Source organism: Propithecus coquereli, unplaced genomic scaffold (genome assembly GCF_000956105.1).
Source record: "Propithecus coquereli isolate 6110/MARCELLA unplaced genomic scaffold, Pcoq_1.0 Scaffold165, whole genome shotgun sequence".
In the NCBI taxonomy this organism is placed as follows: Eukaryota; Metazoa; Chordata; class Mammalia; order Primates; family Indriidae; genus Propithecus; species Propithecus coquereli.
The window spans coordinates 2,833,553-2,853,539 of NW_012141080.1; the positions used below are offsets into that span (position 1 = coordinate 2,833,553).

At 36.6% G+C, this 19,987-nt stretch overlaps 1 protein-coding gene across 1 annotated transcript in view; it reads left to right on the forward strand.

Moving 5' to 3' along the window:
- The window catches only part of CNTNAP4 (contactin associated protein-like 4), a 302,601-nt gene that overhangs the window by 213,837 nt on the left and 68,777 nt on the right, over window positions 1-19,987 (forward strand). The window contains exons 11-14 of the mRNA XM_012641517.1: window positions 2,434-2,540; window positions 5,933-6,052; window positions 16,867-17,064; window positions 19,740-19,896. Coding sequence (XP_012496971.1) covers window positions 2,434-2,540; window positions 5,933-6,052; window positions 16,867-17,064; window positions 19,740-19,896 — 582 coding nt within the window. The remainder of the gene's footprint in view (window positions 1-2,433; window positions 2,541-5,932; window positions 6,053-16,866; window positions 17,065-19,739; window positions 19,897-19,987) is intronic.

Genomic DNA, 19,987 nt, shown 5'->3' on the forward strand with positions numbered 1-19,987 from the left:
ACCAACTAGGATTGTTATTATTTTAATATTTTAAAATCTCTTTTTTGGATTGCCAATGATTTGAAATGCTTAAAAAATTAAATACATCCATTAAATGTAAGATTACCAACTAGGATTGTTATTATTTTAATATTTTAAAATCTCTTTTTTGGATTGCCAATGATTTGAAATGCTTAAAAAATTAAATACATTCATTAAACAGATTCCTGTGAATCTTTAAAAATGCTAAAATACATATAACCTTAATGGACATGGAGACATGCCCATTATTAATTTTTGAACCCTTGAAAAGGTGGTCGTAAAGTAGCATTTCTTTATGATTCTACTTATGAATACATATGTATCTATTATATGTTTCTTTTGGTAATTTCTATAGAATGAGATTGTAAATGACATTTCTTTTGTATTGCTTCCTGGATTCTCTGATTTCAGTACAGTGGATATCTATTTTTTATAATCAGGAAAAATCTATATCATTTTCAGTTAAAATGGGAAAAATCCTATAAGCACAATATGAAGCTCCCATCCTTCCTCTGCAGAAACCCCCTTATGAATATATTCTTGGCAGGTTTTGTAGTTTATCTTTTAATCTGGAATGAATGAGGGCATTTAAAGCTTTTATCTCAATGTATCTTTCATACAGTAGCCCTGATAAGCTGATCAGGGCTATTTGAGTCTTTATCAGAAATTCCTAAACTTGTTTGTCCATGGAGTTCTACCTGTCTCAGTAATTTTTTTTACAATGCCTCTAAGCCAAAAGAAATCTGACACTTTGATTTCAAAAGTGATTTAAGTCCAAACAACTTAATAAGTATTTATTTCCTGGTAACTAACAATGTCAGAGTGATTAGGGCATTTGTGTTTGCTAATTGGTGCCTAGGGAAGTTAGGCTCCTACCCTCCCAGGGAGACTGGGAGACAGGGGTCCTATCCTTCTTAATGATTAAATTTCAAAGGAATGTCTTCCAGGTCCTTCAGATAGACATTCCTGGGTTGTAAAACTGGCCAGAGTCTGGCAGAACTTTTACATCTCAAAGGGGCAAAGAAAGAATTAATCATTGAAGGTTTTCTAAAGTTTATGCTGTCAGAAAAAGGAAGTCTAGGTCCTTAAGAAACCTATCTAAACTTTAGTCAAGCTGAGGGGAATGTTAAAGCCATTTTAGTCCTTGTAATCAGAAAATTTTCATAACATTGTTTTCAGTTGGAAAAATCCTATGAGCAAAACATGAAGTTCCTATCCTTAGTTTTAATAAAGGCGGTGGAAGAAACCCCATGATGAATATATTCTTTGCAGGTTTTGTAGTTTATTTATTTTTTAATCTGGGATGAATCAGGGCATTTAAAGCCTTTGTCTCAATGTATCTTTCATTCTAAATTCTAAAAGCCATCAATAATCTGATCAGGGCTATTTGAATCAATACTAGAAGTTCCTGAACGTTTTCATTCATGGTGCCCTATGTGTCTCAGTAATTTTTCACTGTGCCCTGAAGCCAAAAGATATCCCTAACACTTTGATTTAAAAAGTGGCTTAGGACCAAACAACTTAATTATGTCCTAACCAAGGAGTAACCCTTTGAAAAAAAGCAATATGCATAATTTGAAAAAAACTTTAATTTTATTTTTAATTAAACACAATTACTTAGTAATTGGACATGTGTACCTGTTGGACACTGCATAATTTTTTTCAAAGCTTGGAGTAAGATCAGACTCCATCATGCTCATTTTTTGTCCGATATTGATTAAAAAATCAATTACTGAAAATCCAGCTTTGCAAAAATAGGATGTGATTAAAAGGAATGTATTATGATCTAATGTTGAAACTGAATTACTTCGAGTTAGTAAGTCATGCAATGTCTGACGGATGTTGAGTATGCCTTATAGTTCTCTTGAAAATTTTAGATATCCAGGGAGCTCCTGTGGGTTCAATTCAGCACTCTAAAGTACCCCCGCCAACACACTGCTTGAAATTCATGAGTCTATTCTGTATATCCCTTCTCATTCCTGGATGTATACACCAAGTGAATAAACACGTTCCTGCCTCCTACTTCTTTCTTTCCTTCCTTTTCTTTATCCCTTCTTCCTTTAAATGTTCAATGTGATGAAATATTATTTCGTGTAAGCTGTTGATATTCCTGACAACATAGTGAATTCATGTTCTGTCACTTAGGGAGAATAAAGGGCTCTGTACAGTGAGACATGTTGAAAATTAAGCAGTCACCATTTCCTGACAGTTGGCTGAAATCTGATGAATTTATTGATCCAAGGTTTTGTTCTGTGTCTAAAGTACCTTAACAGCTAAAGAATCATGAGTCATGTTAAATTTACTCTTTATGTTATGGGTTGATATCTTTCTTTCACATGAGCATGTATCAATGATCAATAATTTATGATATCAAAAAATGAGAATGTTGATCGTATCTACGCCTTCTTTTAGGTGTTTGCCCAACTATTGTGAGCACGGTGGTGAATGCTCTCAGTCCTGGAGCACCTTTCACTGTAACTGCACCAACACTGGTTACCGGGGAGCTACTTGCCATAACTGTAAGCCTGTCGCACTTGCTTTTTCTTGCCCTGTGATGAATTCTTCATTCCATTTCCTTTCCCGCTGTTGTGTGTATATCCATCTGTGTATGTGCAAACTTAGCAGCCAGTTGTTAATCCACACTTCATTTCATAAAGTCAAGGTAGCATATAGAAATACACAACACAAAACAGGAGAGAAAAGAGTAGGATAGCAGGCAGAGGGAAAACATCGACAGAAAATGAAGGTAGCTGAGGATAAAATATAAAATAAAATGCAGAATGTGTGATAATCTCATTCTGTTACTTGAATTGGGCCAGCATTTTAACTCTAAACTTTCTAGAAGGCATGGTATGCATGGAAACAGGATCCATTACCAAATTCTTACTGTTTATACAATTAAACAAAGAGATTCTCAGAAATAGCCCTGGGTAGACTGGGTGGGGTGGCTTGGGTTACGAAGATTCAGATGTCAAATAGAGACTAGATGTCTTAGTCTAGTTGGGCAGCTATAATAGAATGCCATAAATTGAGTGGCTTATAAGCCATGGAAATTTATTTCTCACAGTTCTGGAGGCTGGGAAATTCAAGAACAAGGTACTGGAAGATTCAATGAGGGCCTACTTCCTGGTTCATAGGCTTCTATCTTCTCCCTGTGTGCTCAGAAGTGGAAGTGGGGAGGGATTTCTCTGGGGCCTCTCTTATAAGGGCATTAATTCCATTCATGAGGGCTCCACTCTCATGGCCTAATCACTTCCCAAAGGCCCCGCCTCCAAATACCAACACACTGGGGGTTAGGTTTCAACATACAAATCTGGTGGGGAGAAGACACAAAGGTCCAGCCTACAGCGCTCAACAATCTGTACATTCTGGTGCAACCCTGTTAAATGAAGGTGATGAGGATAAGGGTGGTAGATAATGATTATATTAATCGGAATAGTAAATTTTCTTGATTACTTTCTAAATGCCAGGTACTGATCTAGTATTTTATACGTCCTAACTCATTTAACTGTGATGATCACCCTATTAGGTGGATACTATTATCATTCTTAATTTACTTAAGAAGTATTAGAGAGATACTAATCAACTTGTCCAAGGCTACTTAAAATAGTTGAGGCAGAGTGAGGATGTGGGCACATGAAGTCATGTTCCAGAGCCTAGGATCACAACCAATTCCCTTTCCCTGTGTCATAAGTTTTGCATTTTTTTTCTCGTAAAATACTTGCATGTATTGTGAGGCTCATGCCATTTAGTTGTCCAATTGTTTCATGCATGTAACAGGAAGACTAAATTGCCTGTTTTTTTTCCTTTCCCATTTTTTGCATATTATTACTGACATTTCTGAGCAACTGAACACCTACTACTGAACATCTCCCGTAGCCTTGATTTAAGGCAATGGTGTTAGGTGCAAAGTCATTTGCTCACGTCCCTTCGTCTGTGACACTGTTCACTGTTTTGTACTCCTGCCAGAGTTGAGATTGGATTCCTGGGCTCCCAGCCCTGGGGACTCCACAGAGGGCCCCCAGAATCCCTGATTCAGGGATGGAGAGAGGGCATAATCAGGAGAACTTTCTACATCCACCACTATAGCTAGAGTCATTCCTGGACGTCAGTTGTATATATTGAAGTGCCTCATAAGATTTTATAAAGAATGTTGGCTGGTAATAAAGCCACACCTCGCAAGTAACCAGAGGCCAAGTTACTTGACCCGGCTCACCCAGCTAGTGGAGGGGCCTTACGTTTTAAATTTTTATACCCTCCATCTTCCCTATCGTAGTAAGTAACTCAAAACAGAAAGCTGTTAAATATGTTTAATTGACTATTCATTTTTTAATTGTTATCAATGAATGAATCTAAATATAAACCAAACAACTCTGAGGAAAAAAATTAGATAATAAATTAAGTTATTTTCATCTGGGGCTTGCACTATGATCCAATAATTGCGTTAATTTATTAGGTTCTTGAGCACGCAGTCCAAATGGAGCTGAAGGTTTTTTATCCATAACCATTCTGAGAAATGGGGCCAGAATGGTAGACCTGGTTATGTTGGAGGGGTGGAGATGAGGTCTTTTAAAGGGTTTTATTAGGAAATAATACATTAAACAGTCATGTTATAAAAATTCAAGCAATACACATAAAGCAGAAGTCCTTCCATTATCCGCATCCAATCTTATGTTTTTTCCACTACCAATACCCATCACAAAGTTGTGTGTATATCCTGCAAAGCTCTTTCAAGGCATTTATGGATACGTGTATAAACATAGAGAAATGTATAAAGTAACCATTTTTACATGCCCCCTTCAATGCACGAAATGCAAGTGTGACTGGAAAACAATCCATGCTTACATTTCCATCTATGCAGTGTATAATAGAAACAAAATAAAACCATCAGACTGTGGAAAAGTGGAGAAGTAAATTTATATGATTACTTGAAATTTTGTAACATTGAACAAAGGAGCCACATTATTTCATGTTGTCTAAACTCTCATTAACATAATCTTCAAAATTAAAATAGATTTAGGGAAGAATATTCAGGAGATGGTTTATTTCTCATTTCATAGTATAAAAGGCTTAATGAAAGTCATCAGTATATTTGGCCAAGTGTTCAGTGAGAGCTGTGCATTATATACAGGTGTTAATATCAAACCTTGTACATGGCAAATGTATAATTGTATAATGAAAACATCCAATTACGGATCAAAACACATTGAGACTCCCTGAGGGCATATTTCATATAAATATTTTTTTCTGCTTTGAATTTTAATTATCTTGAATTCTCATTACAGAGCGTTAGAGAAAGTTTCTTTTGTAAATTACTTTAAAAATAATTGATGAGAAGGTTTGTGAATCATATTTGTTTTATGAAAAAATATTTTATCTATAGTTAATTTTCTGTGAAAAAGGAGTACAGTTACAACATTATTTAAAATGTTTCTCTTGCATAATTATTGGATAACAGCAGATTATTTAAAGAGGTTACTCTATTGTGCTTCATATGTTAGGTTACTACAAGGTGATACTAGAATTAGACATTCCAAATGGGTGTCACAAGATAAGTTATCACATTATAATTATAAGGGTCCTAATATTTAAACACCTACCTTCTCTTTCTTTGTTCTTCATAATGTAAAAATAAGCTAAATTTTCGTTTTGACCAAGCAATTTTATTTTCCTTTAGCAATAAAAAAGTCATAATACAGCCTCATTCTTCATTTTTTTCTATAGAATCACTTTCATCCATATTAATTTTTTAAAAAGAATGAATTTTGTTTTAAGTAAGTTTTGCCCTTTCTCCTGCTCAGTAATGTACATATTAAATTTCAAGACTTGGAGTATTTTGTGTCCAAATTAAAAGTTAAGAGATTAATTTCATACTATTTCATTAGTGATGATCCCTTTTTTTTTTTTACAGCTATCTATGAGCAGTCATGTGAAGCCTATAAGCACAGAGGAAATACTTCAGGGTTTTACTATATAGATTCAGATGGAAGTGGTCCCCTGGGACCATTTCTTCTATATTGCAATATGACCGGTAAGTTAATCAACTTTTACTTAGTAGTTAACTTTGCATGAATGCTTTAAATACACAAAATTAAAATGAAATAAGTAGAAAGTTGGCCTAATTTGCAACTTGGTTAGACGGGTATATACATACACAAAGAGTGCAATGTGCACCACCTGAAGGATGGACATATTTGAAACTCGGACTTGCGGGGGGGCGGGCAAGGGCAACATACGTAACCTAAACATCTGTACCCCTATAATACGCTGAAATAAAAAAAAATTTCAGAACATTTACCTAACGCATTTTTAAAATCTCATTTAAAGAAAGCCATAGTGACTCTTACCTAAATCCCATGAATTGATTCCATAAATCTCAATAAACATTTTGATTTTATGCAAAAAAAAATGTATTGTTCAGTAGGAGAATTAAACATAAATCCTAAAAAAAAGTAAATGCTAATGATTTCAGATGTTACTTTTTATTCATGTCGTGTCTGTGTAAAACATCTAATAATGTTTCCTATCCTGTCCCAAAACACAAAGGATAGATTTTACTTCTCAGAGAAAATTGATAGATGTGAAAGCTTTAAACAATATTTACTTTTTTAAAATGTCTGTAAATATAAAGTTTATTTATTCTTGAATTCTTTACTTATATAAATTTACATAGAAATTAATAGTCATGGAAAATGTATTTGATTAAATTTGACATTCATTCATGATGAAAAAGAAAACTCAATAAATTACTAATAGAAGGAAATTTCCTTAATTTGATAAAGAGTAGCCACGAAACAGCCTATAGCATATATCGCAGTTTATAGTGCAATAGTGAAAGCTTTTCATCTGTTACTAGCGTTAATATCACTCTGTTCATCATTGTATTAGAGATCCTAGTCAGTGCCATAAAGCAAGAGACAGAAATGAAAAATTAAGTATTGGGGGAAAAATAATCTAAGATTGTCCTTATTTGTAGATGACTAGGTTATATATTAAGAATATTCTAAAAAATCTACAGATAAACAATTAAAATTTAGTATTATCGCTGTATATCAAATCAGTAGAAAATTAATTTTACTTCTGAATATCAGCAATAAGAATTAGAACATGGCTTTTTAAAAGATTGTATTTTCTATAGCATCGAAAATCTCAAACACACGGTAATAAATCTAATGAAAGATATGTAAGGCTTCTACACAAATAAGTATGAAATGCTCTTTAGATAAACTAAAATCCTAAATAAATGGAGGAATGTAGAATGTTCATTGATTAGAAGATTTAATATTGCATATTTTTAATTCTCGCAAACTAGATATCGATTCAGTGCAAACCTAAATTAAGATTTCAGCAGGGTGTTTGTTTGTAAATTGGTGTGATTTTTGGGAGGGTTAAAAACAGGCCAGCAGATTCTAAAACTTACGAACAAATATGAAGGGACAAGAAGAACCAAGTCAATCTTGAAGAACAAATTGAAGGACTCAGCTCCAACAAATATAGACGTTATGCTCATAGGCTAATTAAAACAGTATGTAGTTGGCACAGAGATAAACAAATAGACCAATAAATCAAAATAGAGATTCTATAAACAGACACACTCATATGTGTATAACTGATTTATTGCCAAGGTGGTATTGATGAGTAGTGAAGGAAAGATGGTCTTCTCAACCGGTGCTGCTAGTGGAAATTGTACATAAATGTCAGTAAAAAGGAATATTGATCCCTTACTCATCAAACACACAAAGAAAATGGATTCTGGATGAACTGTGCTGTCCAATGTGGTAGCCACTAGCAACAAGTGCCTATTTAGATTCTAATTTAATTAAAATTAATTATAAAATCAAATGACTTTAAGCACATTTTAAAAATTCAAACAAATTTAAATAATTTAATTAAAATAAGATTAAACTAAATGTTGACTTCTTCTGTTGACTGTCTCCCTGGCCACATTGTAACTGTTCAATAGGCTCCTGTAGCTAGGAGGGAGTGTATTGATCATCACAGGTGTGGAAACTTTCCATCATTGCAGAAAGTTACATCAAATAGTGCTGTGTTAGGAAGTCAAAGTTTTATGGAGAAAAACAAAAGGAAAATGGCAATATTAAATTGAGGCAGGAGTTGTTGCAGAGGAAGATATGCTACTTAAAATCAAGTAGTGAATATCTGGGGACATAATCTTCCCAGCAGAGGAAAGCAAGTGCTAAGTTTTGAGACAGATGATTTTTCCAGGTGTGTTCAGAAACCAGCAACAAATCCAGGTAGCTGGAGTGTGGTGAGCAGTAAGAGGGGAAAGCATCTAGTGTGGGGGGACAGGGGAAGAATTATGGGGGTCTTACAACAATGTTGTAAGCTCCTTTGGTTTTACTCTGAATGAGATGAGAAGACATTGGGGAGTTTTAAGCAATGGTGGGATGAAATCTGACTTTCCTTAATTAGATCACAATTGCTCTTGGGTTGGAAAATGCCTATGTGGGAGCAGGGGTGGAAAGGAATTAGGATACTGTACATACTGTATATCAGTGGTCCCCAACGTTTTTGGCACCCTGGACTGGTTTCATGGAAGACAATTTTTCCACGGACTGGGTGGGGGGATGGTTTCGGGATGATTCAAGCACATTACATTTATTGTGCATTTTATTTCTATTATTATTACATTTTCACTTGCCACTCACTGATAGGGTTTTGATATGAGTCTGCAAGCAGTTGATTTATTATGGTCTCCTGTGCAGTTAAACCTCTCTGCTAATGATAATCTGCATTTGCAACCACTCCCCAGCACTAGCATCATTGCCCCAGCTCCGCCTCAGATCATCAGGCATTAGATTCTCATAAGGAGCACTCAACCTGGATCCCTCACATGCAGAGTTTACAGCAGGGTTCCCACTCCTATGAGAATCTAATGCCCAGCTGATCTGATGGGAGGCGGAGCTCAGGCAATGATGCTGGCGATGGGGAGTGACTGTAAATATGGATGAAGCTTCACTCACTCACCCTCTGCTCACTTCCTGCTGAGTGGCCTGGTTCCTAACAGGCCACGGACTGGTACCAGGCCACAGTCCAGGGATTGGGGACCACAGCTGTATATGATAGGTGTTAAGAAACCTGTTAAGAGACCAAGAATGAGCTGATCTGGTGGCTTCTTGCACCAGATAATAGCAATGTAGATGGGGGAAAGAGGTTATATTTGTTCATTGAATATGAGGTGTGAAAAAACAAAAGGGACCAAAAATAACAACCATAGTTTTTGGCTTGGGCAATGGAGTGCTGGAACTGCTGTTATTTGAGATGTGATCCAGGAAAGGTTTGAGCGGAAAGATCAGAAGCTCTGTCATAAACATTTTGGGCTTGAGATGTCTGTTACACGTCCAGACTAGATACTGAGGAGGCATTTCAATATGGGCACAACAGTTCCTTTATACTAATGTGTAGTTCAAAAAACTGCAGGTGGTGGTAAAGTTGGGGCAACTCATTTTTTGAGGGAAATTACTATAGAAGGTGTCTTTGCAGATATTTTATATAGCACAACTGGGTGGCTTCCATTGGTTCTCATAACCCTTGAGGACATTGCCCCATACACCAAAGCAACCTAAAATAAATGATGGTTCACACACGCTTGTCTTAACAAAGCTCCCGAGTCGGCACAATACAGATTCCCAGACAGCACCCCAAGAGGTTCTAACTCAGGGGTGGAGGTGCGGCAATGGAACCAATATCCTAAACAATTTCCCCAAATGTTTCTTATGTGTACCCAGGTTTGGAATTGAGTATGCACAGTCTGCTCTGGTCATGTGAGAATTAAACATAAATGTGAACCTCACAGACTTCACAGAGAAAAAAAGAAAATTTTACAACTGTAAGATATTAATTCAAGTGTCAAAATGTGTATATTTTTATTGTTCCAGTTTGGACAGGTTGGATTGTGAATGAGATTTATTTAATAATCTACAGCTGCAAACCTGTGAATTCCGTGTTCCCACAGACACATCCTGAGCTCTTCACATACTCATGTAATATAAAGTTTTGATTCTGATAATTAGATATCTCTAAGTTGATAAATATCTCTAGTTTTTGAAGCTTTAAGACATACACACACGCACATTATTTGCGGTAGTTTTGTTCTATAAAGTAACCAGGAACACTGGATTAGCAAATACTGAACCATCGCTCCAAGGGGGAAATACAGTAAGATTAGTTTCCTGCAAGCCTCTAGTCGCAACATTCTCACCAACTGATCAATACATAATCTTGTTTTATGTGTGTTTCAGATTAAAGACACCTTATTTAATACATATTATTGATTCATTAACATTGAATTCATGGCCATCAGCAGTGTAACTCATGCTTGAACAAAGCTTATTTAATACTTGTGTTTCCTTTATAAAGCACATTGCATGCAGCCTTCTGCACTTAGGAACACTAGACAACACTTCAGCACTATGCCAGGTTGCTGTTTTAGACAGCAAAATTACCAAGGAATACACAAAAAATGCAAAATATGTGACACTTTATAGACCACAAATAGGACATATTTACAGCATGAGAGCTGAAACAAGGAGACAGTGTCCCCTCTTTCAGCTGTAACTGGGTATGTGGATGTTAGGCAACCCAAATTTTTGCTGCTCTGTACATGTCCACAAATGACTGCAAAAGCATTGAGGTTACAAATAAATTTTAGCAAGTAGGCAAATTCACAAATAAGAGGATCTGAAAGTGTTACCGCCCAACAAGGTTCATCGCCCACTGCCCAAGAGGAAGCCAATACACTGAGACAGCAGGTGTTACAGCAGAGAAAGAGTTTAATACCATATAGCTCTAAGCAGGGAGATGGGAGGAATTTCTCAAAGCCACCTCCCGAGAATTTGGGAGGCAGGGTTTATAAGGATGGTTTGGTGGGGAAAGGATTAGCCAATTAGGTTTGCTAATTGGCTAGGTTTGGAGCAAAATTATAGGGGTTTAGAAATCACGCTTTAGTTCCTGGGGTCACAATTCCAGTTGAGTCAGTTTATTAGTATGGGTGGCTGGTCTGGGTGGGTCAGCCAATCTCCTGGAATGCAGGGCCTGGAAGATATCTCAGAAATTGCCTTTAGGTTTCAGAAGGTGAAAGTTAAGAATCCTTATGACCGTCAGCTATGTGACTCCAGACTAGTAATTACAAAGAAGCAAACAAGGGAACAGTGACTAATTATTATCATTATTTTTAGCTGGTCCTGTGCCTTCACAGAGTTTTGGGGTCCTTACCCCAGTTCTCACCTTGTACCCCTTTCTTAATTTGTAAAGGATGGTTTCAAAAGTAGAATGAGTGTCAACTATATATCTATCTGTATCTTATGTTTATTATGAATAATTATTCAGTAATATATAGGCCATATGTATTTTTATCTAAATGATAGTAAAATTATCAATTTCATTTTATTGAATGCATTATTTTATTTCTGTTATATCAACATTTACATTTTTTACTGCATCACAACTTAATGTACCTTACTGTGACAGATATAGCTTTGATAAACAAATTCTTTGGGAAAAAAGTTGTAGTCACATCTCTCAGTGAACTGAAGCATATGTGTGTGTGTATAGATATAGGGAATGTGCTGATCATCACATTGATTATGTATTGAACATCATACACACAGAGAGAGACACATATATGGCCGGGGGCGGGGGAGAGAGAGAGAGAACAAATTCCGTATTTTAGGAACTAAGGTTGTGAGATGAGGTCAACTGGCTCCTAGATTCCAAAGGGGGGAGAAAACACACACAAAAAGACTGGATCCCTGAATATCTAGTTATAAATAAAATAAATAAATAAATAAATAAAATAAGGCTGGAGTCACTGGAAACATTCAGAAGCTAAAGGTGCTTTAATAAGATTATCTAAAAGTATTGATGAAAAAGAGGACATTCAGAAGATTTAAAGCCACATGAATAATGAGATACTGAGGGCAGAGACACAGACCAGAGATAGCTGAGTGTTTCCAGAAGCTCTAGACTATTGCAACATGTTCGAACAGAAGTGACAGCCCCAGAGTATAACAACCCCAGTGAGAAATACGTGTTACAACTTGAAACTCTCCTTATTCATCTGGTTTTACAAATGAAGAAACCGAGACTCAGGGAGGTTAAGTGTAGCAGGCTTAAAAATATCGGCAGGGATAGATCAACGCTAAAACCATGGTCTCTTTTCTCACAGCCGGAATGTTTTTCCACTAGACAGGTTATCTTCTATCAATGTCCCATTGCTTGTAAGCAATGACATACCTTCTAGTTATACCAGTCAGATATTTCAATTGTAGAAACAAGACAAAATGTTGAATTAGTAACTTGCAAATATGTATCTTAAAAAATCTAATGGTTAGTGTAGAATGTGTCAAATTATTTCTCATGTATTAAAACACCTCTAAGAATTACAAGCTAAAAGATACCAACAAAAAAATCTTGATATTGGATGGATAATCTCCTAACCCATGTTAACAACTGAAATTTCTTTGTAAACACATTATTCTAAATATAATATAAAAATAATTAGTCAAGAGAAGATGAATCCCAGTGGCTGTCCCTTTGAGATGTATAGGGGCTGTTTTCTTCCACACTAAATTTATTGCTTTTTCTATAATGAAATAGTTTCACGTTCAGGAATTTTCTCATTATCATACATTGCATTGTAAGGACGATTATTGCAGAGGGGAGAAATTGATGAGCTCCATAGCAGTGGCCTTCAAACTTTTCTATAAATGAAACGCTATGAATTAAATGCACCCCTTCTAACTACCCCATTACCAAGACTCCTTCCTTGACTCAATAACTTTAGAGACCAAGGTTTGGATCCCTGCATTATTAACAAGCACATGATGTAATTCTGAGATAGGTGCTTCTTAGACCATTCCAGAAGGCTGGAGAGCATGAGACTTCTAATAGCATAATTATATTTATTTTAGCGATTTCAATAATAAAGCCCTTCCTAATAGCTATGAGGGTTAATAACTAACTGTTACTGTCCAAATGCAGCCTTGTTTGCATCAAGTTCTGCTGCAGAATTCTGTCTCCCCTTTCATCTCTCCTGCTTTCATTAACACAGCACTTCCAACCCTCAGCTATCAAGCAGGAAGCAACACGAGCTTTGCAACTGCCTTGCTTAAACAGCATGTTTTTTTTTCTTTACACTGTTATCACACTAAAAACCAGCAGCCAGCCTAAGGTAAATCAAATTCTTAATTACTCAGTTGCTTTATTTACAATTCATATTATTACAAATGTCTTCAGGGAGAGACGCTGGTAGGCTAAACTACCATCCAATGTTTTTAAACTTTGCAGATGTTTCTGCCTATTTCAGCCACCTCTTCTTACTCATTTCCCTGTCTCTTTACACTACAGCTCTCTTTGTGTTTAGTAAGAGATAATTCTCAGCAAAGATAAACCGTGACTCTCATGCAGATAGAACAATAAAAGCTAAAAAACACATTTTATAGATTGTGTGTAATACATTATTAATGAAGAAATTGGTAAGCTGTTACAACCAGTTCAAAGGGGAATCCCAAGAACAAACGTATCTACACATCAGGAGCACTGAAATAACTGTGCGTATGGAGGCAACACTGGCTTCTTCTACAGTGCAGGAGGGAAATCAATAGCACCCCTACCAGTTAGAAGTTGCTTGTCCATAGACAAGAATTATTTTTTTGTAAGAAAACAATGCGTTTCTTTCTAAGCAAAGAAAAAACAAATCTGGCAACCTAGGCTAAAGAATGATTAAATAGGTCTTGGAGGTTAGAGACAGTGAATTGCTCAGAAGAGATTTAAAGGCTTATCTCCTCCAGATGCATTTGCTTGCTTTCGAAGAGTAATAAAAACCTAAGGACTCGTACTTTCTCTCCTCTAAAGAAAATTTGTGACATTGCAGAGCCAAAATCTCTCTCTCACCCAATGGAGAGGAGGAAGAGAGAATGTGCTAGCTACTCTCTGTAAGTCCAAGCCTCATAATTTTAAGGAACTCCAGCATGCACAGGTACTTCTAACATTCACTACATCAGCACATGGAAAATTGGGGTGTGAAGATTCTCTGCCAGTAAATGGTCCCTGTGTCTGTTATTATAGATAGACATATGGGTAGATGGATAGATAGATAGATACATAGATACAATCTGTCTATGTGGCAAGATAGCTTGCAAGTAAGGTAACATCTCAGACCATTCACAGTTTCAGACTTAACATTATTTTTCAATCCTATTAAGTATCCACAATTTCCAGAGTTATAATAAAACAGCTCAAAGGCAATCAGTGAAAGTTTCAGAGCCACCACAGAATCAGAATCAGGTAACCTGGAAGGTTGTGCTTTAATCTAGACAATGTATTATTTTTATTCATTCGTTTATTTGTTTATTCCCTCCTTTCTTCAACAAATATCTTCTTCTGCCTGTTGTCGTACCAAGCCCATGTGCTGTGTGCTGGAAATCTGTGGTTAGCAGATCAGAAACTATTCTACTGTTCTCATAGAGCTTACGGACTAGTGGGCTTAAAGACTGGCCTGCAATAAAATAAATAACAAAATGTCAAATTACAAATTGTGATGAAGTATCTGGTTTTTTTTGGTTCTTATTTCTAAATAGGTGTTTGTAGAAACCCCAGATAACACAATCATATCTGAAAGAACAGTTAGAGGCTCTAAACCGAGAATTTTCGGAGATTTCCCGATTAACCAGGCACATGAGATTTGGAACCTGGCTGCTGAGACACCATTTCCATTGCTCACAATCTGTTGTGATGAGTTCATTGTGTCTGCTTTGCCCTGGAAACCTAGATGGTTTGATAAGTGTGGCATCTGTTTAATGTCATACCTTGTAGTGCTTTTTATTAGAGAATAAAATCACTTACAGAAACTATCATAGCATTGAAATAGTTTAGAATTCCAAAATCTCCGTAATTATGTGAGCTGCCCTTTAAGGACTGCCATGCACTGTGGCCTTGACTCTGTCATCACACCTGCAAAAACCTTTAGGATCATGTGTTAGTTGTGACCCAGGGGATGCTGCACTATAGGGAAGTCTCTCTCGGTGTGATTCCCAAGGCAAAGAGACAAAGGTTTCAAGCAGGTTTATTGTCGGGCTCTGTGGCAGCTACTCAGCCAGAGTTAAGCTTCCTCGTGCATGCCATTGATATACCACGAGAGAAGGTGAATAGTTTTGCTCAACAGTAAAAGCAGAGTCCAACAGTGGCAAGGCTGACAGATTTGCCTGGTTAATAATATCTTTAAACTTCCCATGCCAAGGTTGAGTTGGCTAAAATTATAGAATTTCACACCTACTAGATTGCCTAGTTCTGCCAATTTATTTTTCAAATTTGGAAAAGGAGGCTCAGATTTTACCTGACTTTCCTAAGGGCATAAGATCTGTACCAGATCTGCCACTCAGATCTCCTGGTGGCCTCAACACAGTCCTCCTGGCCACCCATAGTTAATTTCATCGGTTTATAGAGCAAGTTCTCTTTGAGAAAAGCATCCTACTGATAAAGGGTGAGCTGAAATGCAAGAGGGGGGTGGGAATAAAATTAACAGCTATGGTTTCCCAGAAAAAATAATGATCCGCATATGCAAGACAATAAGGCTGTCATGCTGGTCCTGCCTCAGCCTGCCTCTCTCTTCCAGCCTCTGATGACTGGGAGAGAGGGGTGGAATTGAAATTTTTCAAAGTATACCTCCTTATCTTGTTTTGATCATTGATCCATGTGAATGTGTTAGCTAAAAAGAGGGGGGAAAATTCTACCAACTATTACTGTTTTCTTCTAATTTGGAATATTACTCTGTAATACAAAAGAGTTATGTGACTTCACAGCACATATGTAGTGGCGTTTTGACAACTTCCAATTTGTTTCTTGCCTATTAAATCAAAGGCCTTTTGATTAATCTGTTCTTGTGCCTGCATATATCACAGTACGTATAGTATAAAGACTATTGGTGGGGAAGTCAAAGGACAGATACACTCTGCCTATCTTCTGTTATAAACATCGTGAGATTTTTATTTCATCTAAGTAATTTCGATAATCAGTATGATGGAAATGCTTACAGACGCTCAAGTACCAATAGTGATAGCTCCAGTAGATACTCAAAGATATTTTATTTTCGTGTTAGTTGAGTTGCTGATGCTGTGTCAGATGTGTTCAATTCAAAAGGGTAACTTCCTAGCTATATAGATCACATGATACCAAAATGAGTATTTCATATTTGATTTAAAAAGAAATATATGTATATTTATAATTAAATATTAACTAAATAGAAACATGTACTGGCTGTAATATTTTGACTTTTTCCTGGTTACACAGATAATTTCTAAGAGTAAAAAAGTCATTGCCTCTATTATGTAATATAAAATTTTTCACTAATTCTAAAACGCACATTTTTTTCATAATGTAACATCTCTAAATTCTGGGTGTGTCAATAATCATGTTTTACAATTATAATAGACAGCATTTTTTTCTTTCTTGGAGAAAAATAACATAATGATGCATCTTTAAAAAGAATAGCAGATTCAATGAAATGAAATATATCACAAAAATTTAATAATTAGGTTTCCTAATTTTTTTAATCATAAATATTGTCTGGTTAAATTTTATGAAAAAGTAAACTGAAATCACTATAAATGCATGGCAGTAGCAACCATTTATTTCAGGGAAAAGAACCACTTTACTGTAACTTTAAAATTTTAAGAATCCATTTGTGCTGATTCTACCTCCGAGAGAGGTTTGATGAATAGAAAAATTTGACTCAGATAAAAGGTGATTTTGATTTTCTTTATTTATTTTAACTTTTGCAGACTAGTGATGGTCTCCTCTCTTTCTTCCCCCATTTCTGCATACAAGAAACTGCATGGACCATCATACAACACAATGGCTCCGACTTAACAAGAGTCAGAAATACTAATCCAGAGAACCCATATGCTGGGTTTTTCCAGTACGTGGCCAGCATGGAGCAACTCCAGGCCACTATTAACCGTGCGGAGCACTGTGAACAGGAGTTTACTTACTACTGCAAGAGGTCACGGCTTGGCAATAAGCAAGGTAAGTAAACTGGGGCACCTGTCACACTGCACACGTCACATAGAGCACTCAGCCAGCTCCTGAGGTTTTAATTCTGCCGAGGTGCTGGCATGTAGCCACTGAGGGTATATGATCCTTGTGTACTTAGCAAACATGTCACAGTCTGGAAGTCACAGGGATGCTTTTGCCTGAAGAAAAGAACAAGGTGAATTTACATGGAGCTTTACTCAAAGCCTTGATTCCTTTTAAACTGTCTTCCTGGCCCTGGTGGGGCACAGCAAAGGCTTTCTTTTGATACTCGGCGAATGCACAGCGTTTATCTCTTATACAGGGCGAGTGACACAGAAGGTTTATTTTATCATGGAAAAGAGCCAATAAACATATGACTTTGTGTTTTGAAAGTAACTATTCCGTTTGACTCTTTTTCATGGATGGTTGACAACCTCCGGGTATAACTGAAAATTAGAAAATTCTTCTAGAAACGCACTTGGCTTAGCACCTCAAATAGGAATCAGAAAACCGTCTTAACTCTTTCTTTTATTCTGCTATTAATTAACCAGTCTGCTTCTGGAGTGTGATGGTTTTATGTTTTCTCCCTTTAGAACATTTCATTATGCCAGAGTATCACAGGCCCCACCAATTCTGCCTTAAATGGGCGTTCGTGACCTGATTCTAGGAGTTGCAGCAAGAGCTTTCCAACTGTCTTCCCAGCTTGCCATCTCTTTATGTCTCCTAACCATCCAACAGAAAATCCGAAATGTTAAAATTTAGGAAGAAAACTAACCTTTGAGAAACACTGCTTCCATCACAGCATTATTCTATTTAAGAAGTTCTATTGCCTTTCTGCTGCTTGTCTGTCCAATGCAGACTCTTCTGCCTGGGTCCCAGAACCGCGTATTCCGGATCTACCCTGCCTATGCAACCTTGCTCTCATTCCCCAGCACACTTTCTTCTAGCAGTGACATTCAGGTGTATTTTTCTTTACACATTAGAGAAGATCCTAAGATATCTGCACTACCAAGCCACTTTGTTAATATTCACTCCTGCTTGTTGTCCTGAGAGGGGTTGGCATTCCAGATAGAATGACAAGAATTTTAAAAGAAATGTGCGTCTTATAGGAACATCATATGTCATATGGATTATCCACAGACATGTTGAATGGTTCGTCTAACATTTGAACCTTTCACTTTTAATTATGCATCTCTTCTATTTACTCTCCATCCACTTAATGCAACTGGATTAATTTCTCCCCTATGCCTGAGTTCTACCCCTCCTCCTTTTCCTCTTTTTCAGAATGTTCCCATTCAGCCTTTCACCCCTCCAATCCCATCTTGCTCAAATCTCATCTCCCCCTGAAACCTCAATCCTATCTGCAGATGAGGATCGACAGCTGTAGTGCAAAAAGCATAGGATTTACCGGTGGGGAGAGAGCTAAGTTCAAGTTCGGGTCTCTCGTTTACTAGGTACCTACAGAACTTAGCTAGACGAGTCTTTGATTCATGAAATGGATGAATGGATGAATGATGACTCTCAATCTTCGTTTTCTCTTCTTTGAAACGGAGTCAATAATGCCAGCCTCACAGGGGTGCAGTGGTGATGGGGTGGAATAACATGTATGAAGTGCATAAAGTGGGCCCCTCTCGTCTGGGAGAGAGGCTGTCAGCATTAGCAGCAGAGAGGCTATCTAACAGTACGTATCTAACAGTACGTTAAAATGTACATAGGCATTTGTAAGCAAGGGAGAAATTAGTAGAAATCCCAGATTCTCAGTCGGGCTAATGGTTACAACTTAAAGGTTTGAAAGTCAACAGAAAAAAATCATCAAGTACCTTTAGGAGCTGACGGATTTGATGTTGCTTCTCATGCCTTGATTCTCGAATGACTATAATTTTTCCTCTCTGTACCCTTTTTTCCCCCAAGACAGATTGCCAACATGCCTCACCCCCTTTTCTGAAAATTCCCACCTAGACATTCTGTCTGTTCTTTGCTTTAGTTCGTTGGCATCATGTTTAGTCTTAACTCCAGGAGGAGCTGGTAGCTGAACATTTATTGTAGAAAGAGATGCATTTGCTGAAGGAATTTTTTTTTTTTTTGAGTATCGTATTTGCTTCAGGCATAAAGATCTTTCATCGTTATTTCTGTAGTCGACAAATAAATAGCCAAGCCATTAAATGGAAGAGAAAATACATACATCCAAATAAATCTTAAATCATGACAAGGGAGTGCCATACCATGTCTAATGTTTAATACACAGCGCATATATTTTTAGACAACAAACATATTGAGATGAATCAGTGACTTTACATAATATTCCATAATGTTTTAAAAGACACTTCATAATTTCAAATCAATTTTGCTTGGGCATATTAGTTACGGTGGTTGATATTTTGATGCCAACTTGTTTCAGAATTATTTTTAAAGAAATTATATATATATGAACTTCTCTCAATTCATTTTTTACTATCATGACTACATTAAATAGGTACTGCTGGTTTCTTTTTACCCAGAGAACAATGTATCAATCATTTAAGCCTAAGTACTGAAATATTTTTCTAAAAAAACCTTTCTTGAGGAAATGCCATTAATTATAGTGTTTAGTGTATTATTACATCAAATCAATCTTTCTTTCTCCTTTTATTCTTTTTAATGATTTTGGAAGAAAGCAAATGTCAACATTTCTCACCTTTGTCTTTCAGATGGCGCCCCTCTGAGCTGGTGGATTGGAAGAACCAACGAAACACAAACTTATTGGGGAGGTCCTTTGCCTGATCCTCAAAAATGTACTTGCGGATTAGAGGGGAACTGTATTGATTCTCAGTATTACTGCAATTGTGATGCTGACCGGAATGAATGGTGATTTCCATGTGATTTCTTTATACAAGACAAAGATTTTTTTTTTAAATCAATCACTCAAAGTATGTATAGCTAGGCAGACACTGAACAA